The 26,405-nt window shown below is 43.8% G+C and overlaps 1 protein-coding gene and 1 long non-coding RNA gene across 8 annotated transcripts; one reads left to right on the top strand and one right to left on the bottom strand.

The window, feature by feature from the left end:
* Positions 1 to 512: 512 nt before the first annotated feature.
* LOC136108281 (uncharacterized) lies at positions 513 to 13,498 on the bottom strand. Of its 3 annotated transcripts, none has more exons than XR_011741581.1 (4): positions 12,882 to 13,498; positions 11,632 to 11,745; positions 6,803 to 7,930; positions 513 to 6,529 (listed from the first exon to the last, which is right to left on the bottom strand). It is a non-coding gene; the product is annotated as an uncharacterized lncRNA (long non-coding RNA). The 3 variants fall into 3 exon arrangements; XR_011741583.1 differs by having other exon boundaries at positions 6,803 to 7,862; XR_011741582.1 differs by having other exon boundaries at positions 6,803 to 6,854.
* Positions 13,499 to 13,738: 240 nt separating this feature from the next.
* On the top strand, positions 13,739 to 25,947 carry LSM14B (LSM family member 14B). Of its 5 annotated transcripts, none has more exons than XM_065849806.2 (10): positions 13,741 to 14,014; positions 18,412 to 18,575; positions 18,929 to 19,064; positions 19,527 to 19,643; positions 21,442 to 21,612; positions 21,726 to 21,806; positions 22,841 to 23,002; positions 23,179 to 23,332; positions 24,145 to 24,362; positions 24,666 to 25,947. In XM_065849806.2, the coding sequence occupies exons 1-9, from the start codon at positions 13,894 to 13,896 to the stop codon at positions 24,314 to 24,316; spliced, it is 1,278 nt and encodes a 425-aa protein (XP_065705878.1). In that variant the 5' UTR covers positions 13,741 to 13,893; the 3' UTR covers positions 24,317 to 24,362; positions 24,666 to 25,947. The 5 variants fall into 5 exon arrangements, with proteins under 5 accessions (XP_065705881.1, XP_065705878.1, XP_065705879.1 ...); XM_065849807.2 differs by having other exon boundaries at positions 13,742 to 14,014; positions 21,729 to 21,806; positions 24,145 to 24,324; XM_065849805.2 differs by having other exon boundaries at positions 13,743 to 14,014; positions 24,145 to 24,324.
* The last annotated feature ends 458 nt before the right edge of the window (positions 25,948 to 26,405 follow it).

Here is a 26,405-nt window from a genome sequence, read left to right as displayed (position 1 = left end):
TGACTCAGCACGCTGGGCCCGACACGGAGGGGCTGCTGCGAGCCCCGGGAAAGCGCGCCCGAGGAGGGAGGGACGGACGCTGCGATTTCAGCGCCGGGAAAAGGAAGAGGGGAGGGAAAAAAAAAGGAGAGGGAGATGACAGTTTTAAATGGGCCACTCGCAGCTCGGAGCCCGGCACGGCGAGGCGGGGGCCCTGCCGCGCTGGGGACGATCCCCGCCTGTGTGTCAGCCCGCGTTACACCCCCGCTGCGGCTTAACCCTTGTAGGGAGCTGCAGAACGGCCCTTGGCGGGGACCGGCCGCCCTGCGCCCGCTCCAGCGCTGCACCCCGTGCCGCCGAGCCCCGGCCCGGAGCCGCGGCCGGAGGGGTGCGGGGCGCCCGGCCGGGCGCTGGCTGCAGGTGGCCGTGTCTTCCCGTACGGTAGGGAGCTGCACTTTGACCTCGTTGTGCAACTGTCATAAAGGAAGTAAATATAGTTAAAAATACAACCAGCTTTTTAATAAATGCTCGATTTTGCCAAGCACTGTTTCCCCAGAAAGCTCAGCTATTGGGATAATATTAACTGAAAGATAAATCGTAGCATGTGGTAAGTTTTAAGGCGTATCAAGCTTAAAATAACACCTCTTATTTCTGTATTATAAAATAAGCTTTGCTCTTACGTTTTGGGAATGGGTGGAATTCGAGGCTGGGACTGTGCTGCAGTGGGACCGACTCAGCAGCTGCTGATGCCCTGGGTGACAATGCCCAGGACCGACTGACCGGATTGCACACTGAGGGCTGTGAAGGTGGAAACCCAGAAGAATAGGAGCTACAAGTTATCTCTGAGAAGAGATGGCTTTAAATAGGTCAGAGTATTCTGTGCTCAGGGTTGCCCAAAAATGGGTGTCAACGCCTCCTGTGTTACGTATTTGCGGTGATTACTGAACTCATAGTACTGTAACATGAATTAAATTGCTCTGCCTGCTGGTTGGCCCCATGAGCAATGGCAACAGTGCTGAAGTACTGGCCCCACATCTCATCCTGCCCCCAAATATGCAAACGTGTCTACATGGAAGAAGCTGTTTACCAGAAGCTCACAGGGGCAACATAAAAACTGGTCGGTATTTGTTCTTAACATACAGGCCTCAAATATAGGGTCTAAGACCCTATTATCAAAAGTCTTAGAAATTCCCAGTTTATGGTAAGGGATATTACTGTTCTAGTTTCTCATGTCCTCTTGCCTGCAGCAGACTTGGGCTGCTGAGTAAAAATTACAGCATTGAGCCTTTGCTAAGACTCCGATCACTTTACCAAGTGGCATCACTAGAAGGGACTGCTGAGCTCCCCTGAGATGTTTAATATTAATCTTTTATTCTTGTTCTCAAATGTTTTGTGCTCTGCAGCTTTTCTCAGTCATTTGAAACTCAAGGGAGAGAATGAAAATGCCCTTTCACTCTCTATGACTTTTAACTTCCATTTTATCAATTTTTGCCAAATTACAATGCCGCAAAGCAGCTGCGATTTTACAGATATCACTGTAGGTCATGTTGCCTGTTTCTTACATGGCAGGAATGTTGCTTCAAGCAGGGTAGTCCAGACCAGTCCGCTGCTGCCCCAGTCAAGCACGTTGCTAGTTTTAGCTATGGTGAAATTCTATAAGCAACATACCAAAGAACTATCTAGAATAGAAGTCTGTTCACATTCCCTAACCAGTGGAAGAGTTAATCTGCATCAGCTGCTCAAATGATTTATTAAGGGTAAAAAGCTAGACTTAAGCTAAACCAGCAGAAAGGTGCAGAGTGGCTGCAAGTCTTTATCTCCCCCGGAGCGCAGCCCCACGGGGGGCCACGGTGCCCAGGGAGCGATGGGGGAAAAGAGGGTGACGGGGGAGATGGATGAAATTATGATCAGCATGAAGGGTCAGAGCAGCCTGTGTTCCTCTGCTGCTCGCGTTCTAGGACAGCTTGAATGAAGTTTTCACTTGCATACAAAACTAGAAATAAAAAGCTCGAAATCTTCATGTCCTTGTTCGAACGCTCTCTTTAGTGTACCATATGGCATATCTACCATATTAGGTAAACAACTTTACAAAATTACAAGAGCAACTGAGATTCATTACAACTTGTGCATGATAAGTGTGTAGGATTCGTTACTGAATAATTTATCTTTTCATACTCTCTGCCTCTTGTTTGACATTGGAAGTAACTTTCTAGACTGGATTCCTCAGGACTGGGATTCCAGCTCCTCCGTACTGTACTGTTCACCTTCTGTTTTAAGTGGTATAAAAAAGCAACTTGCACGAGAATTCTAATATTGGATTAGTGGTAATTATTAGTGTTGGTGTAGAACTAGTCAGACTCGATATTCAGTGAATGCCTTGTATTTCACCCATCACCAATTGCATCAAACGTTATTGAATGTTTCAGGCACATAAGGATTCTCTATAGTGTCAAAAGAGGTGTTCCTTTAACCTGTTCTTTTTAGTATATATATTTTTTAGTATATGCTATTCAAAATACTTTTTTTTCCCCTAGAACTGGCCTGTGTAGATCATGGCACAGAGGCTGTACCTCAAAATACAAGTGGTAATGCAGAAAAGATCTGTTAGAGACCACTTACGAGCTTGATTTTCAAAAAGAAAAGCTAGCTGAGCACCCAAGTGCCTCAACAATCTTCCCCAGTTCGTATGAGACAGAGACTGTCACCAACACGTTACGTGCAATTCACAGGGGAGTTAAATTTACATGTGGCTGTACTGAGACATACCAAAGTCCATGCAACTCAACATCCTGTGCCTAAAATAGGATGCCCAGATAATATACTGTGGGATAAAGGATTATGGTTTAAGGTATAAAAGTGCTGTGCAATATGTGTAATACTGTTTTTTCCTTCCCAACTGCTCTTAACCTAACTCGTCATACTCACTACTGCCTGCCAAGATAGGAAGTATCAATATTCAGACTCATCTCTAAGGGAAGAGCAAGGGAACTTTACGAAGAAAAAGGAGCGTTTGTATGAGAAGATGGAAGTTTCCAACTACATACCCCAGCAGCTTGCAGTTATTTTTTTAAGCAAATCTTCTGAATGGAGATTGCAAGCAAATGTCCAGAGTTGTGTCTGAGGAAGAGGCAAGAAGCAGGCATGTCAAGAAGGATTTGTGTTTTATCTGTACTGAAAAAAGTATTGTGCAAGTTGGCATAATTCATGGGGAAAAAAGTATTATTAAAAGATTAGTGGTCCTTCTGGTCACTACAAGTAGCTTCAATAATTCCACATATTTTGAATTTAGCAAATTATTAGAAGTGACTGGGCAAAATGAAAATGCTTTCCTCTCTAAGCAAATCAAAGTAACTTCTGGAAAATTGAATCCGAGTGATACTCTGACAGAATCTATCAAGAAAATGTGTTTACTGATGGGTCTCATTACGAAAAATCCAATTTGCACATTGTACAGTCAGGATTTGTTAGAATATGTTTGAAATATTTCTTTGTAGCGAGAGGTGACCTTGGCAGTTTTTGCTTCAATTGTTTTGGGATTCTTTGTGAGCAGAGTATTACTCTGCCAGGGATGTTCGCTCAATAACACCCCCCCAGGCAACCTAAACATTATACTAATACAACGGATATTCTGGTTCTGGACTCTTGCACCCTCTTGATTCACAGCTGTTCTAGTTCTTCTCCAGCAGTCTTCTTCACCTTTTGAGCAGTGCAGATCACTGCTCCTCATCCTCCTTTACTCCTTTTCTGGATGCCAATTCTCCACCTCCCCGCAATTTAAAATTAATGGACTAATCAGTGTGTTCCCTCCAGACACAAGCTTGGTAGCCTGCTATAGTCAGAAGGTACCTTCTGTTCTGCTTACAGCTCTGTCTGGCTTCATACATGACAGCAACACACTCTTAGAACTGGAATTCCTTAAGGAACTGAACATGGCTTGATTTTTTCCAGTCAATACCATACTACAGCCTCATTGCCTTTTTGCCCTATCAAAAAGAGTTTTTGCTGGACTTTTTTTAACAATTGACCAGGTACGGCAATTGGAGTTATCCTCTTTATATGTTTCCCTCCACCCAGATTCAAAAATACATAAATAAAAATAAAGAGCTGAAGATAAATCTTCATCTTGCTCGTTCTTGGTCAGTGCCAAGAACAGGTACAGTTAATGCCACATCAGTTCTGAAACAGCAGTTGCTGTAGATGAAAACATTTGTCCTATGGAATGTGATAGGCATGTGTTTTACCACGACGCTTAGAGACCGTAAGTTACAGGAGCAGAGCCGGACGGATTCTTTGTCTCCCTGCCCCTATCTTGATCATTCAATAGCCCTATTAAACCCCTCTTTTAAAACAGAGGAGTATTTAAAAACAAGATTGTGCATGTGCCTGAATATACACATTTTAGCTAAAGAATAAGAAATGTCAAATGAAACTAACCAGACAGAAAGTTGGTAAAACTTTAAGCATACATACAATATGTAGGTCAAAATCCAGATTCTTGTAGATTTGAACCAGAAGAATAATCACATGTGCAAGCATTTCTGAAAGTTTTCAGTTGATAAAAATGGCTAAATCATTTTCCCTACCCCATCTCTGGTTCACAGTCTGCCAAATGCTCTTACCGAGCCTTATGGGAAAACAGGATTCCCATGAGCACCCTGACTCATCTTAGTGACATTCTAAAGAAAACAGACACAAAAGACACTGAACTGCAGACAGACGAGGTATGGAAACTTCATCATTTAAAGAAAAAAATGAAAGAAAACAAGTACAGGAGGTTTGTTTTGGTTATAATGAAATGAGATTGCATCTAAACATTTTGTGGATTTGGAATGCAGTAAGTATGTAAACAAGATTTTGCCAAGTTTTTATTTTAATTACTTTTCTGTAATAACTGATTAAAATACATCATGCTGTAGCTTCTTTGTTGAGCTGCCTTGGACTTAATGAAAATACAGGACAAAAGGCTATTATACAAGGTTTTTTTCTGAATTCTTCAGCAGCCTAAAACAGTTAAGGTATATTATTCCAGATGGTAGGTTACTTTCTTACACTACCTAAAATATATCGTCACTATTAGACCTAATTCAAGGATTTGCCCCTATTCCTTTAATGAGCTTTTGCTCATTTTTGAAACTCCAAACAAACCCAATAACTCAATTAAATATGGGATGTGTTCCCACTGTTGACAGAAGAAACTAGTGCGTGCTTTGAAGCAAGTCAGACCAATGTTTTATCTCTGAAAATACAAAATGGGGAAAATTTCCAGCCCAAAGGAAATGACACACCCAGATGGAGGGCCAAGTTTTTTTTATGTTAAGTTGTTCCTTATTGTCAATTTTGTCTGTATGGGGTTACTTGCAATACTCTTCCATTACCACCAAAGTATAGCAACATTGCCATAACTATTGCTTAATATTTTAGCTAGGACAGTAAACCCACCCATCTATGTAAAATAACCATTTATTAATGACTAGACAAAATGGCAGGAAACAAATATCTTGTTTAGGAAGGATGATTAGTTAGGGAAGAAATAGACAATTTGTATGTTCTTGTCTAAGAAAGTAAAATTGTTTTTATGAAACTATAAAACTTATCTTAATTATTTTCAGCAGAGCAAAAAGGGAGATAGTTGTACTGTTCTGTACAGCTCTGTGGGCCAGTCAGTTTACTCATTCATTACTATTCCTTGCCATGAAGCCATCCAAGTAGCTTTCTACAACTTGGCAGCCTGAAGCCATCCCTGCTACACCCTCATCCCCAGCAAGAACGCATCAAATCTAACATCCTTGCAACTTGAAAAGCTGTGTGCATTTACCTGCTGGTACACGTGCTGGTATCCTCATAGCTCTTACCCCTGCACCATCACCAGTATTTCCACTGACTCAAGGAGGGAGGAAAAAAATTTTAAAAAGTCTGTGCAGGGCCAAGTTGCCCTCTTCCTAAAACTGCCCTGTCGTTAAAAGAGATCTACGGAAAACAGAACCGTTAAACCTCCTCTGGCCGTTTGACTGCTTTTAGATGTTCTAAACTCAAACTTTTTAATTCGGAAGGATCATCTCTCCTACAGGAGCCACACCACCCTCTCGTACGTGGGTGGAGCAGTGAGCCACCCGCATCACACACAGACCAAATCGCTAACTCTTGCCCCATAAAGCCCAGAGTGCATTATTATGCTGTTACAGCTCAGGCTGCTCTTTGCAAAGTTATTCAGTACAAGGTCACTTTGGGCTTCCAATTCATTCTCTTGCAGATGTGAACATGAAATTTCTTTCAGTTTAGAAGAAAAGAAGTTATGTGTTTTTCTAACTCACAACCTCGCCCTCAGATGTACTCAGGGTTCCTTCTGCTTCATCAACAATAATTATGATTCTTTGGACCAATTCATGCTCTGAGTTATACTTGCACAAACATTGCCTTCAAAATGTCTTACTAACAACTCTATGTCCCAGATACCTTATAGAAGTTTGTCACAGGTGATGTCATGGGCAGAGTAAATGCTGAGAATGCTGCTGAGTAAAATGCACAGTCCAAGATGAAGTTGTGAGGCTCTCTAGAAAAAAATAAGCATATTAATATGAACTAAGTGACAAAACAGAAATGCCAAATCTCAAATGTTATTGTTAGGGTTACTTTACAGAAGAAAAATGTGGTTTAAAATTGCACTAATAAACCCCTTGTCATACATGAGGTAATAGAGATATTAGGTGTGAAGTACAGATAATTCAAAGGCTTTGGAACAGTAAATGTCAGAATTTTCAGGCATATGTGGAAAGTGTGCATGCAAATACCACAACAGGAAGGGGAAGCATGAGTTAGAACTGACCAGCCAGAGAGATGCTGCTGTCTTATGTGAAGACTGACTTACAGTTCAGCTTCTGAAATGTGAAGGAGATTAAATGCCAGTTTATTGTCATATAAAAATAAATTACTTTCTGAAACTGCGCTAAAATCCTATTGCTATGATTTATGTTACCATTCTTGGTATCTTCAACCTCAGCCTGAATTAAAACCTGTAAACTTTAAACTCCAAAGGCTGTTTAGTCTTATTTTTAAAAGTAAAATAACAAACATAAAGGAAGAAGAACACCCTAGCAGATAAAACAATTACTAATAATTCACATCCTCAAAGACATTTCTGAAACATGCCTTTTAAAACAAGTCCAAGAACAATCCAAGCTATGCAGCAGATGTTATGCAGGGAAGGAAAAACATACTGCTGAGTCCAGGTAAAATGATACGTTACCTTGCTGAGCAGAAAGCAGCAGAGTCTACTAGTTGTTTGTAAAACAGGTAAGGAGAGGGAGATTAATTTATTTGGCTCAAGAACAGAGTCCACCATGGAGAATTAATGCAAGTGAGGTCTCTGACCTAAAACATCTAATAAAGGTGCTCTTTCCTCTATGTTCTCATCCCAATGATGTGTGCTGTCCTATGATTTGATCTGCAGCAGCAAGAACCGGGCAGCAGGTTCTTGGTTCAACCCCGTTCAAGCCTCCATGCCAACTAAATAGTGCCCAATACTGATCACCTGAATGTGTTTGTTAATTCGTAGCGAGAGAAAGAAGTACAGAGAAAAGAGGAGGAGCTCTTAAGCAAGAACTGCTATTGAGCTTTCTGGAATTTTAGCCAAACCCAATTAGTAAAGATGTATTTCTGTGCAGGGAATGTTGAAATTTGCTAGTCTGCAGCAGCCAGGGGTCTGAAGGATGCAGTGAATACAACCTGTACTCTCCAAAACATATTATCTTTTTCTGGAAAGACTGTCCACAGCGTGATGTATTAGGCTGCACTCCCATCTGCTCCTTAGCCTCTCCACTGAGATGACTGTCAGGTGCACCAATGTCAGTTGTGATAGTCAAGTTGTAACTTGGACTCTTTTCAGCCTAGAAGTTGATTTAGATCATTGGTTATCACTGCAGTTCTTGAAACTCTCAGTGAGTTGTGCATAAACCTGAAACCCAACAAAAATCTTTATTTGCAGACTAATCCTCTGCAGCATTTCATACCTCAAAGACAATTTTTTGCCTTTGTCTATTTTTTATCTTCACCTTTTGCTCACTTCATGCCTGAAAAAACTTTATGAAACCCCACTTTCATCCCATCCCCTCACATCAGTGCATCTGTGGGAAGGATGCACAGAGGTTTGCAGATCACTTCAGCACAACACTACCCAAGAAAAAGCAGCCTATGCAGAAAAAAAAAACCCAAAACAACGAAACAAACAAAGTCAGAGATTTTTCCTAATGGAACTTAGTATTTTAGGTTATGTTCAGTGCTCCCCACTGTCCTAGATAGACAAGTCTCTTTATGCCCTAATTATTTCTAAACTTAGGTCTGAATCCTCTTACTCATTTGAATGGGAGACAGATGCCTAAACACCTTTTTTAGAATCTAGGTCTGGCTTGTAAGACTTCACCCTTCAAGTTTTGTGACCAAACTGCAAACTTCAGCTTTGTCAACCTTTTTTGTATCACATACATCATCTATTTACCTTTCTTCATGAAAGGATCTCTTAAAAATATCTCTGGCTTCCACATTTGTGAATAAATCACTGCCTAGTTAGCCAGGATAGCTTCATCTTGCCATTTCTGATGCAGAAAGCCTCAGTATAAAAGGTATTTGCAATTTTCTAACCGCTCTGTCCCCCCATGCTTCAATGATGAAATGAATTGCAACAGCAGACAGGATTTTGGGTTGTGTTCTTGGTCTTATGTCCAGCACTGTGTTTTTCTAGCCTCATTTTCACAGCTTGTAGACACTGCAGTGTAGTGATGTGAGTGTGAAAATTCAGGAATAGCAGTTTGGGTTCATTCCAATAAAAGATGTTATGCATCTCAAAGATATTTCAGTTTTATAAAGATAAGTAAATGTATGTTCCCTCCTTACTCTGTTGCATCAAAAGTGTCCCAATGACTTTTCACATCTCTAGGTTCAGGTAATCAAACACAACTTTTATAAGCAGGCCCTGCAGATTCATGAGGTATAAATAGCAAAGGCTGGGCAGGTCAGAATAGCACTGTTGGCTCATCCCATAATTTACTGATTTATTGAACCTATCTTAAAAAACTGAAGAGTTTAGAAGTCAGACTGGTAAGCTGAATCTCCACATGGTAATTTGAATCTTCCACACAGAAGTGCTACACAAACAGAAAAATTCTCCAGCATTTTTTTGTAATCTTACCATTGGATTTTCACAAATACAAAAAGCAATTATCATTTTGCATTATAGCAAAGAACTATCTTTCCCTGTAGAAAATTATTGATTTAGCAGGGAAAAGAGTAAACTGAATAGAGTATAAGAACTGGTATTGAATGCATACACAGAACAATAAAATAAATATATACTATTTTAATATGAATGTATTTATAATAAAGCTCATTAAAAAATGGCCTGCTTAATGTAGTACATAAAAATACTACTTTGTAAATCTCTATAGGTAAAGCTTAACCTCAGATACAGATAACATACCTTATAAAACCTGTGTATCTGTACAAAATAATGTTTGTTTTCAGGCAAACTCACATGAGCAGTTCCTCCCCTTGTATTTCACATAGACATATTTGGATTTCATAGAGTTAGAGCACTGAAATAAAGAGCAATGCCCAAATTGTGGTCTTGCTTTGACATTCATAAACTTTGTAAGTCTGGATAAGAAGTTTAAGCTCTCTGCCACTGCATTTTAAATGGTAAAATATATTTTGTCTTGACTGTGCAACGCACTTGGACTGCTGAGAAATGCAATCGAATAATGCAGATTTATGCCAGTTCCACTAAGCACACTAATTAAGAGAGCAAATTCCACACAAACCTAAAACTATGACATTTTATAAAAGATTTCATTTAAATCCAGGCGTTAAACTGACTTTAAATTTGATAATGGGGGTGGACTGAAAGGTGTCAAAATTGAAATGTCTGAGGCACAGACTCAAAACTGGGAAAAGACAAAGGCAGAAAGGGGAGAGAGGACAGAACTGTATCACATGTATTACAATCTATTTTCATCTGGAATAAAAAAGAAAACAACACCTATTGTTATGATGGAATTTTCCTGAGATGTAAGACAAACTAATGTAATGAAGTATTATTTCCTACATAGATAATTGTGTCTCTTTTTCTTAGACTGTGGGAAATGGGGAAACTAATTGTATAAAGCACACGTTTTCTAAAGAAAAGTTACCAAATTTTCAATTTTTTCCTACTGATTAGTGTATCTATTTTTTCATTTCCTTATTTCTTTCTCCTTCCCCCTCCCTTTTATTATAGTTTCCTTCAGTTGACGTCACTTTTTTTCTTTATTATACTTTCTCTGCTTTTCTTTATTGAGAATAAAAACACTTATATGGATCATTTTTTTTTCCTTCTCATCTGTCCTGCATCTTTTCGGTTTCTCCTTCTTTTTCTACTCTCTCCTTCTTCCCTGGGCTCTTTTCTCCTACCCATTCCCTGCACCACTATAGAACCATGTTTTGTCCTTGGGTGACATTATCCTCCTTGCCAGCAGCTACCACATTTCTCTTTGAAACTACTGGTACGTTTCTAACTTTTCTTCCTCTAGGATTCACATATTTCTCCTTCCCTTTGGATCATTCATGTTGTTTGCCACACCCAAATTCAAATCTCCCTTCCACTTTAACCTCTGGTATCCATGCCTGTTTTCTTCCCTCTTCTGAGACCCCAGCCTTCCCGTGCCACCTCTGGTAATTTTCCCCAGCCAACTCCCAGAATTTCAGTTCAACCACCGCTACCATTAGCTGCCGTTTTCCTCAGCAGCTGCATGTGTCCCAGTAATTCCTTGTGCCACCAACTGCAAACATCCCACTGTCCCCAGGTGCAAGAGGTGACGCTCCAGCAGCCATTGCCTGGGTCACAACTTGTTCAGACGTCTTCTCAACAGCTGCCCTCTACCATTAACTCTGCCAGATGTCAGCTCTGCTCACATTGTCACGGACATGGCCATCGGCCACCACATAAGTGCTCTCTCGCCATCACACACCCCACAAATTTCCAGTGTTGCTCTAAGTCACAGGTTTCGCTTCTAACTGCTATGAAATGTCACTGGATCTATCAGTGGTGATCATCACAAATGCCACTAATTGCATTCCAGCTGCCATGGGAGCCTCCTTAGTTGTGGTAACATAGGTTTTTCTGCAACTGAACTAGCTCTGTGGTGACCTACTGACTGTACCCCACCTCCAGCCTCCAAAGCCCACAGTCATTGCCTGTCCAAAATGCTGATCTGTGAACATTGTGTCTGCTGCTATCACAAGGTGCCACTCTGCTCGGTTTCTTCCCAGTCCCATGATGAACTGCCATCAGCTTCTTCAGATGAAGCCGAATATTCCCTCTTCATATGAGGGATGCCAAGGACCACACACTTGTCATGAATTTACACCATGAAAGATAATCTTTTGTTCCCCTTTTCAACCCATAATGGATGAAGAACTGTATTTTTTAGCACAATAAAAAACACTAACAGTGCATTTTAAAAGTCAGGTGTCATATTTCTTCTTGCTGATCACTTATCTCTGATTGTTGTCAAACAAAAGACACCAAGGAAATTCATTACAATAAGAATATTTTCCAGAGGCACGTCGATTCATGGCAATGATGGTTACAACTAAAATTCTACATATTTACATATCACTCCTTACCAAGGTATAGTATGTGCCACTTTGGCGTATGCTTCTTGTTTCCACGTTGCTTTAATTAGCCTTCCTGCGGCATCCACATTGCTGTATCAGTAACTGATCGTCCCTTTCTCTTTCCTGGTATTGAAAACAAAATAAAAGGATAAACCAATCATAGTACCTTTTGCTGAATACAGAACAAAATACTGGAACTAGAGGTGCTCATGAATCAGCGACATTTTGGTGTGCATGAAAAAAAAAAAAAAGAAGCTGAACTGAAAAAACCTGGAGGCCCATGTACCATTTCTAATTAGAGTGGAAATAAGGAATATCAAGTGAAATTTATTGTGGGGTTGGAGAATATAAACCAAAAGAGGGAGTACTGCTTCTCTACCTTTGGTTGCATTGCCTTTACTGACATAATTTTTCCCATTCAAAATAATTATTTGTCACTGCCCCCATAATGAGCTTTTTATTAGTAGTATTTCTCATCCTATTTTTTCTCCATTTGAACTTTTCCACATTCTTACACTAGAGACTCCTCACACAGGGGAGCTGCATGAGTTTTTTTCATCAGGGAAGTTTCTAACCAGTAATTTGCCCACTAAAGGGCACTGTTTACTACAGGAAAAAAAAAGGAACCTTTCCTTGCTCTGTATAGGCTGTACTTAAGGCTGAGCTAAAAATCTAAAACAATTGAATTTAAGGGCTGACTTTCTTATTCAAACATACTCTTTGCCTAAATAACATCTATTAAATAATCGACTATATATATATATATTTTAGCAACTCTCTCCGTGCTAGAATGATGAAAATCTAACAAGACTGCACAAGCGTGTTCATAAGAGTGAGAAGGAAGGCATCTTCCCTATTCAGACAGAGATCTGCTCTCCAGGCTGTGTAAACAACACGAAGAGCAGCACCATAAAATACATAAGGTCACAGGGCAGAGAGCTTGGGGCATTTGTAGAACAGCTCTCTGAGCCACAGTGCACATGGAAGTAGGTTGTCACGACACGAGGGTAAACCTGTGGACCGCACATTGCTGTGTCACTGATGGGAGACATGTCACCGAGCCATGGGCACATGCAGCTCCAGCAAACCCCTTATCGCTCAGACAATGGCTCCCACTGTACCGTCTCCAGCTGCTGGTTTTGAACCTTATTCATTCACGTCACACAAATTAGCGAGATTTGTGCACTCTGACCCGCTGCCCCAAATGTAACGGCCCTGCCTGCTCCCCATCCTCCCTCACGTTGGTTTAGTGATTTCACCTCCCGTGACTGTGTCTGCCAGATGCTGCCCGTTGTCTCTCATTGACCCGCAGATGGCTTGGGGAGCCGGAGAAGTCCCGGGAGACGCTGCACTGAACGACTCATTCTCCAGCTGCGGCCTGGCGCTGCGGTCCCTCTGTCACCGTGTCACTTGCCGCCATCGGCGCAGCGGGTACATCTTGTCTCCCTGCTGAACAAAGGCCGGTGTGCACCTCACAGGGGTGGCCCCTGCGAGCACCGAGGCCTCTCGCAGCGCAGAACCGGGCACTGCTGCTGCCACGGCCCCGAGGGAGGAAAGGGGCTCGGACGGGGGCAGCCGGCCCTGCTCTCTGTGTCACAGCCCTCCCCGAGGTGAGGTAGAGCAGCCTTGGAGCGGTGTCTCCGCTGCACAACCCGGAGGAGCGGGTGAGGTGAGGCGGCGCGCGCCTGGCGGGGCGGGAAACGCTTCCTTCAGAGACCGGCGCGGCGGGGGTGGCGCGGGGGAGGCGGTCACCCTCCATGCCCGCGTTCTGTGACAAAATCTCAGCCACACGGGTGACCGGGCAGAGACACGCAGCTGCTCTGGTCGGTACCGAGCTCGGCGCCGCCGTCCCCCGTTTCCCGCCCCCCCTCTCCCCTCAGCCGGTGCAACGCGGGAAGCGCGGGAGCTCTCGCCCCGCCCCGCCTCGCTCCGCCCCGCCCGCCGCGCACGTGGCACCCCCACCTAGGCCGGTCACGTGACGCGGGCTCCGGGCTTCCCCCCCCGCCTTAACCCCCCCCTTCCCTCCGCGTCTGACCCCGTCTCCCGTCTGGTCAATCGCAGGCGGCCCGGGCGCATGCGCGGCGGGCCCGCATCACGCCCCCTCCCACCCTGCGCCCCCTCCCACCCCGTCTCCCTCCGCGCTATATAAGGCGGGCGCGGCGGGGCTCCCGGCTCCGCAGTGTGCGTGGGCGGGCGCGGCGGCTCCGCGCAGCGGTGCGGCCACCCGCACGGCCTCCTACGTCCTCTCAGCCCGGGCCCAGCGGCAGCGCCATGAGTTCGGGGACCCCCTACATCGGCAGCAAAATCAGCCTGATCTCCAAGGCGCAGATCCGTTATGAGGGCATCCTCTACACCATCGACACCGAGAACTCCACCGTAGCGCTGGCCAAGGGTGAGGCGGCGCGGCGGGGCCCTCCCGGGGCGGTGTGGGGGGGGTGTCGGGCCTACGCTCGCTGTGGCTCCGCCGCCGCGGCCCGGTGCTGGCGGAGGGGACGCGGGGTGCCAGCCCGCCTCGCCCGCCGCCTTCGTCCCTTAAACAATGAGCCCGGCCTGGAGCGCCCGCCGGAGCCCGCCCGCCCCGAGGGGCTGCGGCCGGGCTCGCGCGGACCTGGGGGGCGGCGGGTCCGGAGCCCCGAGCCCTCGGCGCCGCTGCCTTTCCGTGAGTCAGCACTCGGGAGGCCGCTCTGCTCGGCGGAGCCGAGCATGGGCCGTGGCGGGGGCTCCTTGTGGCTCTGGGGCGGGAAGGGCGCGGGGTGCCGGGGAGCCCCTGGCTTCCACGGGGCGTTGTAAGTTCCTTGGAGAGCGACAGAGGAGCTGCGAGCGGGGCTGGCTCCTCGTACCATTGTCAGAGCCAGGAGGGTGATGTTCTGTATGTCCGTCCGTGGTGGGGTTCTCCTCTGCTGTCTGTACGGAGATGCGCGGTGGAATCTCTGCTCGGCTTGAGCAGGGCCTTGGGCCGGTGCTGGAGAAAACACAGTTGCTGTTGAAGTGTTGAAGTGTCTTTGTTCCTTTCGTGATCGATAACTGGGCTCTCTTCAGGTGTGTATCTGCACACAGGTCTGGCTTTTCCTACCTTGTAGGCGGCTCATCAAGGCCTTGCATTTGTTCCCCTGTAGAAATAATGATCTGCTTAAGTGGTGTCATTTGGATTCAGTTGTCACCTGCACTGGGAACTCCCATATTGACTCCTGGAAAAATAAACAAACCTGTCCCGACATGTTTAATCTCTTAAACGAGATCTTGTTTCTGTAATGTTCAGCTTGGCTACTCCAGCTAATGTGCATCAGCTTGTTCTTTCCCTGAGTTTTGTCCATCCCCATTCTGAGAAGTTCACACCTTCTTCATTGCCTTCAGCAACCCATGGGGATTGTCCACAAACCAAGCATCTATTGTTTTAAAAGCCTATCTGCTGGCACTGACTAGCCCAGTTCTCAGCTATCCTCAAGGCAACCTGTGCCACAGTATGTATTCAGTATAATGATGTTTATGTGATGTTGGACATGAGTGTTTGACACCTGCTAGTGTGTATTCTGAAGTTAAAAATGAGTTTTCAGAAATTCACCTTTTTTTCTAATGATGTAGCTGTTTATTTAAATGTACAAATTGAACTATTTATGTTAGTGTTTCACTCAAAGTAATTGAGAGGTTGCAGGAAGGTTGCAATTCCTTTAGTGTGTGTGCAGGAAGGTCTTCACCTTCACCCAGCAGCAAGCAGAAATGGTTTCTTACATAGTTCTGGCTTCCACAAAGCACTTGCTACTTCAGAGCTCAAGTGGTGCATTGCAAAGTCCTATGTGATCAAAGTGCTTTATGGTATGAGAAAGTGTGTGCTCTGTATAAGATTTCTGGCACTTCTTCTATTTATTGGTCTCAGTGTTCAGTTTTGTTGAACTGGAATGCCGAAGAAGTAGTTGTTACAATAAATGGAGATTACATTTTTCCCTGCTTAAAGTGCTGCTCTATAAACTTTACAGTGCAAATTCTGGTTTGTTTTTTTTTTTACCTCTGAGGGTTTTTTACATTCAGAGACTTTATATCAAAGTTAGTGTCAGAATTATGAACATAGCAACATTGTTGGAGTCAGTGACAGCAATATCAACACTGTGTGTTGGGAGGAACAGCTGTTTGAAACACTTGATCTCAGATGGGTTAGAAGAACCATGAATTACTGACATGCAGTTCACGTTGTCCAGGTGGATGGTAGATTATTAAGTTCTAGATGCCACTGATTAAGGCTCATGCAACTTCAGTATGTAATGTAAGTGCTATTCTCTTGACTTTTATCATCCAAGTGATATAAAAAAGAATTTAGGTTGAAAGAGACCTCAGGAAATAATCTGGTTAGCAGGGCTAACTTCAATTGATTTGTATTTTGTTGCTTTTAAATCTGGACACATGTACAATATCTTAGAGATTCCACGTACTTAATTAAGCACTGCAAGAAAGTTCTCTGTCTTGTTTGATGCTAAACTTAAATTGTGAACACAGGAAGTTTAAGACCATTACTGTCCTGTCAGAAGTGAACACCAGAAACTTACTCTTCCTTCTATAGAAGTCTGAAGAAGCTAGAGGTTTTGAGCAAGAAACATCCACATAAGCTTTGCTTTCCAGACATCCAGTCACATTTATAGTGCTTCCTGACCCTTTGGAGCTCTGGCTCAGCAGAGCCCTGCAATTGAGTGCAAACTGTATGGTAAAACATGGGCTGCAGCGCAGTGGAGCTTGTTTCCCGTTCATCTGTAAAGAGTAGTCATGTAACCCTTCATGGGCAACAGCCCTTTGGATCCAGCTGTATTTTGTGGTGTGCCAGAAACGGTGACAACACTTCAGGTGCTCAGCTCCTAGAGCCCTCTCAAGTGTCCTCACTGCTCTTTTGACTACAACAAGGACAGAGTTTTACACCTCTTTCTGTTATAAACCTTGGGAGCAGCCAGTGGAGTGGCTGCCTGGCCAGCTTTGGGCTTTGCAGGTCATGTGTTTCTCCATGTGGAAGCTGATGGGCTGATTGCAGTGCTTGCCAAGCTGGCTGTGGGACTCTGCAGTAGCCCTTGGGTAGCTTTGGTGTGTCTCGCCATAAGCTATGTGCTGCAATAATCTGATCTTCAGCAAGATTCATATCTCAAAGGCCACAAGCGCTGCCTTCAGTTGATAATCTGTTTCTAGTTGACTAAGTTACAGCTGTAATATGATCAAACAGCGGCTGGAGAGCTAAAATAACTGTGAGGTTATATACACTAGTGACTGATGGGAGACAGTCATTCAAAGGAAGCGACTTAGAGCTTGTCCTCGCACCAGTTACAATTCCCCTCCAGTTAGGTGTGAGCTGAGGTGCTAAGCAGCATCAGCGCTATGGGGACAATGTTTGGCCTTGGCCTGCTGTACCCGGAGCTTACTGCTCTGTGTGAGCTGACATGGCATTGAACCGAGGTGAAGGTGGCTCACAGCCCTGACAGCTGAGTGGTGGGGGCAGCCACCTGGACGCTGCTTTTTGTCTCCAAAAACAGGCCTCTGGATGAGTCACCCTGTCCACAACCATCAACACCCCTAGTAAGTTACTAACAGCAGAGTATACCAGGGATGCTCCACACTGGGGTTGAGTGAATCCACTTTGTGCTGTCCTTTTTGTGGGGAAGCTGTGGTGCCCTCTATCCCCATCATCCCTGTGACAGGGCTGTCTGTGCTTAGATCTTTCCAGCTGTGCAGCAGGAGTGGCAGCTGGCTTGCGTGTCACCATGGAGAGTGACATGGCAGGTGCTGGGGAAGAGTCTGTTATGGATGGAATTTGTGAAGTTACTGCAGGAGTCGTGGTGTCCTGGGTGCTTCTACAGTAACCTGCTAGAAATGGTTGATGCAACTCGGATCTATTGGCGGAAAGCACACATCAAACCAGTATGTGCTGAGGCTTATCTGAACTGGAAAAGCTTTACAAAGACAGAAAAGAACTAGACTAGTAAACTTGATGAGCTGCTGTAATGTGTGATTGAAAAAAAATCTGTATACCCGTAGACCATGCCCATTCTCTCGCCCATTTCTAGCTTTCATGGAACAGTGTCTGATATAGCTATGCTACACGTTTTCTTGCACTAACAACCTAGTAAGTCCCAGTCTGACCTATTCCTGTTTAATGGCTCAGAGGTAGCTGCCATACACAGTCAGCTGCAGCCTTTTTTCCACTATAATGTGTAGTATTGCTGATTGGTACCTTCTCAATAGCTGGAACTCAGTAAAGCCTTGGCAAGCTTGTTGTGTGGTCAGTAGATATCAGTCAGAATACCAATGGTGTTGGGTAGAGATAATTTTAATAGGAAGTTCTTGTCATGGATAAAACCTTACCTCTATCTGTATAATAAATATATTAAACTGAAGGTGCAAATTTGAGCCCTGAAGCCTTCTAAGATTTTTTTTTCCTTGCTGCATTGGGGCCTCTCCTGTTCTCCATTGCAGTGGCAGTTGTCTCAAGCAGAATGCTGACACAGGACAGGGGCTGGGGAGGGAGGGGATGTGGCAGTACAGCACAGTGGGGATGTCCTTGCGTTTGGAATAGGAGTCTTCGCTCCAGCTGGTCTATGGTCTTTACCTTCACAGCTTGATGTAAACAAAACTGTTTATGCAGGCGGCTGAAAAAGTTGGCATTTGAGGGAACAGATGTGTGTGATAAGGAGATTCAGAGGTACCCTTTGTTTTGTTACCTTTGGCAAGTATTACAGGAGTACATTTTAATTGCATAAATATCTTGCACAATGCTGCAATGGTAATACTGGACTAATAATAATCTTTCTAATGCTAAAGTGCGATCCTTTGGTACTGAAGACCGGCCTACAGACAGACCTGCTCCTCCGAGAGAAGAAATCTATGAATACATTATTTTTCGAGGGAGTGACATCAAGGACATCACTGTCTGTGAACCTCCAAAAGCTCAACATACTCTGCCACAAGATCCTGCCATTGTTCAAGTAAGTTAGCCTGAAGTGTTGCTAGAAAGCTATGATAAAACATTGGTGATGAAAGACTTGATTTTTGGTATAAACTTAAAATGAAGGCCAGTAAGTGTCTCCAGGAATCTTCAGATTGAAGTATCCTGAATTCTGTTGTAATGTTTAAAATAGCAGCCACATTAAAGACTTCAGTCAACAAAAGCCAGAGCTAGTTACCTAGCTGAGGATGCAGAAAAAACATAAAGAGGTAAACTAACCCTTCTCAGTATTTACTTAAGCTTCAGTAACAGTATACGTGAAGTAGAGAATCACTGCCAAAACGAGCTGACTTGTGGATGCTGTAAATGGAAATGTACTTTGTCTTGTTGCAGTCTTCACTGGGCTCTGCCTCTACATCATCCTTTCAGCCACATGTGCCTTACAGCCCGTTTAGAGGTATGCCACCTTACAGCCAGCTCGCTGCCAGCTCTTTACTTAGCCATCAGTACGCAGCCTCGTTAGGTTTAGGTAAGTAAAAACTTTACTTGCTAGAATAAAGGTACAGTCCTTGTATGCAGCTCCCGTGAAACCAAACAACAGTAACTAATTCTGAATTCCTTGTCAAGCGTCAGGCTGCAACAAGCAGTGAATATAAGTAGTTAACAATTTTATTGTGAAGAGGCCTGCATTTCTCTTACACACAGACACACATCGAAAAATGCAAAAGAAGGAAACAAACTAAGTAGCTAAAGTTTCTTTCTGAAGGTAATGTGAATACCAAACAGTTGAGGCCAGTTCATTTCTAACCTGACATCCCTCACATATCCATCACATGTAAAAAGAGCTTGTATTCACAGAGAGGACTGTAAATAAGCTGCTCTAATGCTGTTCTAGAGATTCTTGTATCTCTTTCCAAGTCCTTCAGATGTTTCACTACCTTGTATCTTATCCATATATCTTTGCTTTCTCTTCTTCCCTCCATCTCTTTAGAGAAATTGGTAAGCCCTCCAGCATCAGCAGCTGCTTCCAGCCCTAGTTCTTCTCCGTCTCCACAACCTGTTTCAGAGCCTGACATGTCTTCAGAGCCCCATCAGCTTTCTTCCAAGGGTAACAGCAGTTTGAGGACTCCAAATATTTGGAAGAACTGCATGGCACTTGCAAACACTCTGTTCTTGTTAACCCCTCCTAGAATGGTAGTACTTATGTGGATAATGCAAGTAGAACTAGTTTGTTCTCAGCTGGTTTTGCCTTTCATTATGTGAAGCTATACCTCCTGTCCTAGAAGTATCAATTAGAGAGACAGGAGAAACAAAGTACAGGACAGCGGATCCTCTGGTGTAAGTATCAGGAGAGGGCTGAGGTTTAGTGATGCTGATGTGCTGCATCCTATTTAGGAACATGTGTCACCTTAGAGACTGGGCGAGAAATTAATTAGTCTTTCTTGGAAAGAGACGCTCACTGTTTACATTGTGGGTGGCCTTGCTGCTAGAGACAGAGGTTAATAGAAAATTCAGGAGTATTGCTGTAATTGAGGAGATACCAGCATAGATTTCCTGCATGATGGGGCACAGTACCTTGTCAAGACTCCTGACTAGTAAAGCATGACTAACAGTAGCAATTTCTGAGTTGTGGTAAGCTGAGATAACATAGTTCTGGGTGCTTGCTATGTGTACAAACTCTTAAAGGTGGTTGAGTAGAGATACTAGACTGACCATCCTCAGAGCAGAGAGACCAGGTGCAGCCTGCATTTAAACATGGTAATTAGTTTCATCTGTTTATAACTTAAGCATGTCTGCTTGTGTTGGCATGAAACTGTTTTTACTTACTCTCTGGTTTTGGCCGTCTGTCTGTATGGACTTTCTCAATATTCTGGCTAAGCTTTGAAACTTTGTCATGTTAAACATGCACAGCAGCTTTGTCCTACTGATTAATCCTTAGGATATGTCTGTCTTCCTTGCAAGTTTTCCAGGTGTACATTAACTGGGAACCTGCATGATGGTACCTACTGGGTATATCTCATGTGGACGTGGGTGACCCAGAAGTGTCAGTGGCTTGGTTTGTGTGTACTCTTCAGCTTTTCACTTTTCTTGCTCTTAAAGTATATTCAGTTAAAGTTTGCTTCCAAGCAGTTCTTGCGCATAACTACGTAAGCCTGTAGTACTCCAAAACTTCTAATTAAATCTAGAATGCAGTGTTTCTTCTGAGTACTGAAGACTGTCACTTTTTAATATAATTGGTGTAAGGTATACCAAACCATGAAAAGTATTTACATGTTTTGTAGTGTGAATAAATAAGCCTGGATGGAAGAGCAACAGAAGTCTTGGTAACACTTTGGCCTTGACCAAGAAGGAATTTAAAAGGGTAACTTTGAGATCCTGGTCTGGTTTCAGGTTTTCTTTGTCTGAAAGCTAACAATAAGCAGTAGGGTTGAAGGACTTCTAAAAGCAGCTTACAAAATGGGGTATAGTTGAGGTGGTTAAACTTTTGCTACAAAACGTTCTTGACGAAGTGGGGAAGCTTGCTTGAGCAGTTCCAAAATGGTGGATTTTTGCTTCAGATGTAAAGTATGTAAAATCAAATCCTGTATAGCCAAGGATAAAACTAGAAATTAGATTTTGGTATAAACTGTCTTAAGAGACTGACCTGGCTTGCTTACCCTTATGTGTGTCTAACTTGGTTTAAGAAATAAATGGGTAGATTTCCTGATTTTAAAGCTCTGGATTTGAGAGCCATGACTTGCGTGGCAGTAGCGCCTTACCTACTCTATATGCCACTTAAACATAGTGTGTAGTGACAAACACTCAAGGCTTTGAGTAATTCTTGACAAAACTGATTCTCCATAGAAGTGGGCAGGGTTTGAACAGTGGCAGATTTTGAGGCGCTTAGTCACTGGGATTTTTTCCAGGTGCTGGCTTTCCTTCCGTTCACCCAGTGCGCAAAAGCCCCATGGTGGAGCAGGCTGTGCAGACCGGCCCAGTTGACAACGTGAATTCGCAAAAGCCTCCCCCAGTGAAAGTAACTCCAGGGGCTCAGCGCAATGGGCGGCAGGTTCCGCAGAGCAACAGTAAGACAAATGGTTTGTATCTGCCACTTTGAAGTGTTGTTTTCAAGCACCAAAGGTGCGTAGCAAGACTAAACTGTTTGGTTTTGGTTTTGGGCTCCTTTATCGAGTTTATCCTTCTCGTTCAGTAGACGCAGTTCAGGCAGCACCTGTGCCGACCCAGGGACAGGTGAATGATGAAAACAGAAGACCTCAAAGGAGAAGATCAGGTAGGTGAACCTGACACTAAACAGTTGTGATAGCCTGTGAAGGCTGATATTGATGATTTTAGTGATGGATTATCGGACAGAAGAGTGAGCGTGTAATAAAGCTTGATAAGGCTTTGGGTATCCAGAGATGGTCCCTGACAGAATAGGTTCTGGAGTCATAGAAGTTCAGAACATTTCAGGGACAGAATTCTGGTGTCTTTCCTAGACACTTGAAGGTATGTTATACAAATTGATGCTATGAATTGGCAGTAGAAATTAGGTTTCTCTGCAACCTGAAGTATTTTTTACTGGAAAGGCTGGCCTGTTTAAGGATTTCCAGAGCTCTTGTAGCTGGGATCAGCTATGGAGCCCTCACTTCCACAGAGCAGGGGTCTTATCTCAGGACTGAAGTTAAGTGATTCTATGGTTAAGCACAGGTCAGAAGAAAGTGAAATTAAATTAGAATAGATATTTCTGCCCAAGCAAAATGAGAAAAGGCAGGAAACAAAACTTCACACTCTCAGGTCTTCAAATTAATTTGCCTGAGGGGCAGCACTGTAGAAGGGTTTATAGTGTTTCCAGGAAGGAGTTGATAGCTTCGCAGTTGGAAACCAGAAGCTGCGCAAAATACAAGCCCCTTTTGTGGACAGGTAAGTCTCAAGTGGGTTTTCTGCACCCGGTGGCCTGTTCCTCTTTGCCATCACAACAGCTTTGTAGCCTGTTTGTGCCCTGCTTGCAGATGAATAGACAGAAAAGGTAGTTTTCCCTGCTTGCCTCAGCTTTTGGTATAGAACCTGTTCTGATTCTCTCCTCACATTGGAAGGAAAGTTATGTATACTCTGTCTTAACGGTACGGCTGACATCCAGGGATGCTTTTCAGAGAGTTAAAGTATTGCTGTAAAACGTCTTCTGCAGTTCAGAAATTACTTGCAGAGAGGTGTGGCCTTAACCGCAGGACTAGAAACTCCTGAGCTCTAACCTGGGTTCTCTCTAGTCTGGTGCAAGTCATTTAACCTCATGTGCGTTACCAAGTGTTTAAACTCTCCTGCTTTCAGGAAACAGGAGAACCAGAAACCGCTCCAGAGGACAAAACAGGCCAACTACTGTGAAGGAAAATACAATAAAGTTTGAAAGTGACTTTGACTTTGAAAGTGCAAATGCACAATTCAACAGAGAGGAACTTGATAAAGAATTCAAGAAGAAACTAAACTTTAAAGGTTTGTGACTTCATTAAATATGAATTGCTGAGCTGGCAGTAAACACTGTGTAGACAAACTTGTTTTGAGAAACTGCATGATTAATGTGGCAGCATCTCAAACCTTGTTTGAGGGAGCAGGAGAACACATGGCTCTTCAATAAGTATCAAGGAATGTAATAGCTTTTGTTATCTCAGATGACAAAGCAGAGACGGGGGAAGAAAAAGGGGACCCTGGAGTGGCAACTCAAAACAACGATGGTAACGTAGAGGAGGACCTTCTGGGACCCAACTGCTACTATGACAAATCCAAGTCTTTCTTTGACAACATTTCTTCAGAACTCAAATCGAGGTGAGTGTTTTCCAAAAGCTTGCTTTTTAAATGCAATTTTTAGGCATAGAATTCTGGACATAATCTGTATTACGTGGTTTAATTCATTAAAAGTCTTAGAATGCAAGAAAGTTGGCAAAACAGTCCTTAGAAGGGAGTGTTGGCTCGTAAGTGATATTAATGGAGCTTTCTGCAGTGGGATTGAACAAAAAGCGCAGATTTCAGCTGAAACTGATACACTTGCCCAAACTATGATAGAGGAATTTCCAGTTCTGTTTCCCAGTGCTGACTTTGAGCTCATTGATTTTAAACAAATTCCTTATCTCCTTTGTGGGAGGAGGCATCAGGGTCATGCTGTGCTGAAGGTGCTGCGGCTTGGAGACAGGAGCCTGGGCAGAGAGCTCAGGTCTGTCTTTGGAAATGCCTTAAATTAAATGTTGGGAATATTAAAATAAAGCTTCATCTTTTGCTGCTGACACTGATGTTATCAACTACCTGGCAAAGTCAGACATCCCTTGAGTGTTGGTGTGAAATTCCCTTTAATGTTTCTCCCTCCCTCAAAGCTTTCTCCCAAGTGCTGTGTGGTGCTCAGGGCCAGGTGGGCTTGTGCTTTTCAAGAGAACAAGACAGGGTTTGAATTTGTAGACCATGGCCATCCCTTTTCTAGGCCTGTCTTTAGTTTTCCCTGTAAAAGTAGCTCACAGAAGCCAATAGCTGGCACTGCCAAATCCCCACTCAGTTGTGCTTTAGTTCAACACAGGGTGCTTGAAGCTTCCTGACTGACGTGCTGGCCGTTGGACGTTTATATTGCATCTGAATGCAGTCGTGTTCAGTTCTAGGCGCACCACGTGGGCTGAAGAAAGGAAGCTCAACACAGAGACGTTTGGAGTGTCCGGACGGTTCCTTCGTGGCCGCAGCTTTCGTGGGGGATTTAGAGGTGGAAGAGGAAGCGGAGCAGCGAGGCGAACCCAAACCACCCACAGAGCTGGTACTGGCAGAGTGTAACTCCAGAGGCAAGTTTTTTAGCAAGAATAAATTGTCTCTGAGCCAGGTGTGTCTCTTGTTCCTTGTTTGAACTGTCTGTGCAACCTCTTGGGCTCTCCAGTCTCATGGATATATCAAGATTTGTTCATTGTTGTATCTGATATGTTTTGAAGTGGTAGAAGGAAATATGAGGAGTTTCAACATGTTGGTTTCTTGGGCCAGCTTTCTGTCTGAGGAAGCAAGAGCTGCTTGGTGGGGCTGAGGCTTTTGCAAAGCCTTTCATTTGATACCTGGGTGTGAACTTATCTGCTTTTCTTGGGAGAATATCCCCATTATATCAAATCTAACTCTGCCTTTTTTTTCTGAATAGGTTCTAACATCTGTCCTGAGTGGATGAAATTGTAAATAGAAAGAAAACAACCAACTGCTGCACTAATGTGCGAAATCGTTCGTATTGTTTACTGTCTCAGCTCAAGTGACAGAACTTCATGTACTACTGCTTATATTCTGGACTTATTTTGGACCAGCAACTGTCAGCTGGAATATTCTTTGGAAGAGGGAATATGTTCAGGGGTACCTTCTTCAGGGTGTCTTTTTATTTGTGTTTGGTTTGGGTTTTTTAAGTGCAGACTAACATGGTTCTTCTTTCTGGGTCTCTCAAAGGCTGCTATAGTCTAAGCTTAAAGTCAGATTCCTTTTCTGAACCCTGAAGAAGACAAATCATGCTATTTTAACACAGAACCAAAGCTCACCTGAAATAAACCAGCTCTAATTTGTTTGTTCTGAGTAACCAAACGGATTCTTTGGTGCTGCTGGTCTCACAGTGCTCAGCAGCAGGTGTGAAGTAGCACTTGGTATCTGGAAGAATGGATTCCTGGTGCTGAGGAGTTGTGTATATTGTCACTTGGGAATACTGGATTGTTGATCATGTAGTAGTGTAAACGACTGTACAACTGTTTGCCAGCTGGTGCTAGTGTGGCGGTACTACAGGTTTACACAGCGCTGGGTGCTCCCTGGAGGTTTGGGGTTTGGGGGCCGGTGCTGTGTCCTCGGCAGGATGGGAGCGAGTGGCTGCACCCCTGCATGCAGGTCACAGTTTTTGGCAGCAGTTGCTGTCTGGGAAGGGGATCAGAGCTCCCAGTTCTGCCTCCGTTCGTACCTCACCCACAGGTAGCGCTGGGCGCAAACAGTTCTCTGTACACTAGTAGGCTGTGGTGGAACACTATGGAATGTTTTCATTAAACTAGGGATGCGATCCATGTAATGAAGCTTAGCAGATGGGCATGTTTAATTTGTTTCCTCTGTAACCCCCATACTGTAAATAGTTTAGTTTTTCTTTTGTTTTTTAAAAAAAATCTGTTATGTGGGGAGAGGGGCTGGGAGGGGGGTTACATTTCTTTGCATGAATATGTGGGTTAAATTGCTATAGGCATGTGTCCCTTTTTTGGTTGGTAGGGAGTTTTGTTGAAAAAGCACCTTGATGACCGAACCCCTTACATAGCTAGAATTCTTTAGTTATGCGTTGACCTAGGTTACTGTAAAAGCTTGGATTTATTTTTGTAGGACTTTATTGCTGAGAATTAGAACATAGCAGTGGGGCTGCTCTTTGGAGTAATGTAAATTGTAATTATAATAAACATGTAAATGTTTAATGTTTCCCTCCTGATTTGTTTTGGACGTAGCTCAGTGACATCAGTCTGTGCAGCTCGGCAGATGTCTGTCCAAGTGAGACTCGGATCCAGGTTGGAGAAAACTGTGCTGCAGTTGTGCCAGGCCTGGGAGGAGTTAGTGTTTGGAAATGGCTTAAAAACCCCAATCCAGGCTCTGACCCCTGTGTCATTTGTGTTTTGAATCAGCCCAATGAGGGTTCCTGTTGTCCAAACTGTCCTGAGTCAGCACCCACTGCTCCCTGCCTGACCCAGCCCCTGTCCCTGTGCTGCTGGGGTGTCACTGGAGTGTGTTTTGGGGGTCAGGGCTGCTGGGGCAGTAACCACAACCACCTTCAAGTCCCTGGGCTCACACCAACAAAACAGGGTGTGTGCTGGAACAGCTTCCTTGGAACCTCCTGCAGCCTCTAATTTCTCTGCTGGCAAAACAGCTGTGTCACATT

Source organism: Patagioenas fasciata, chromosome 16, assembly GCF_037038585.1.
Source record: "Patagioenas fasciata isolate bPatFas1 chromosome 16, bPatFas1.hap1, whole genome shotgun sequence".
NCBI lineage: Eukaryota > Metazoa > Chordata > Aves > Columbiformes > Columbidae > Patagioenas > Patagioenas fasciata.
The sequence above is the reverse complement of the archived record's forward strand: the minus strand, read 5'-3'. Positions and strand labels throughout refer to the sequence as shown.

Coding starts and splice junctions, on each gene's coding strand:
- LSM14B (XM_065849806.2), top strand. CDS start 13,894: ATGAGTTCGGGGACCCCCTACATCGGCAGCAAAATCAGCCTGATCTCC. Junction 18,576..18,928: donor AAGATCCTGCCATTGTTCAA/GTAAGTTAGCCT, acceptor GTCTTGTTGCAG/TCTTCACTGGGCTCTGCCTC. Junction 23,003..23,178: donor GAAGAAACTAAACTTTAAAG/GTTTGTGACTTC, acceptor TTGTTATCTCAG/ATGACAAAGCAGAGACGGGG.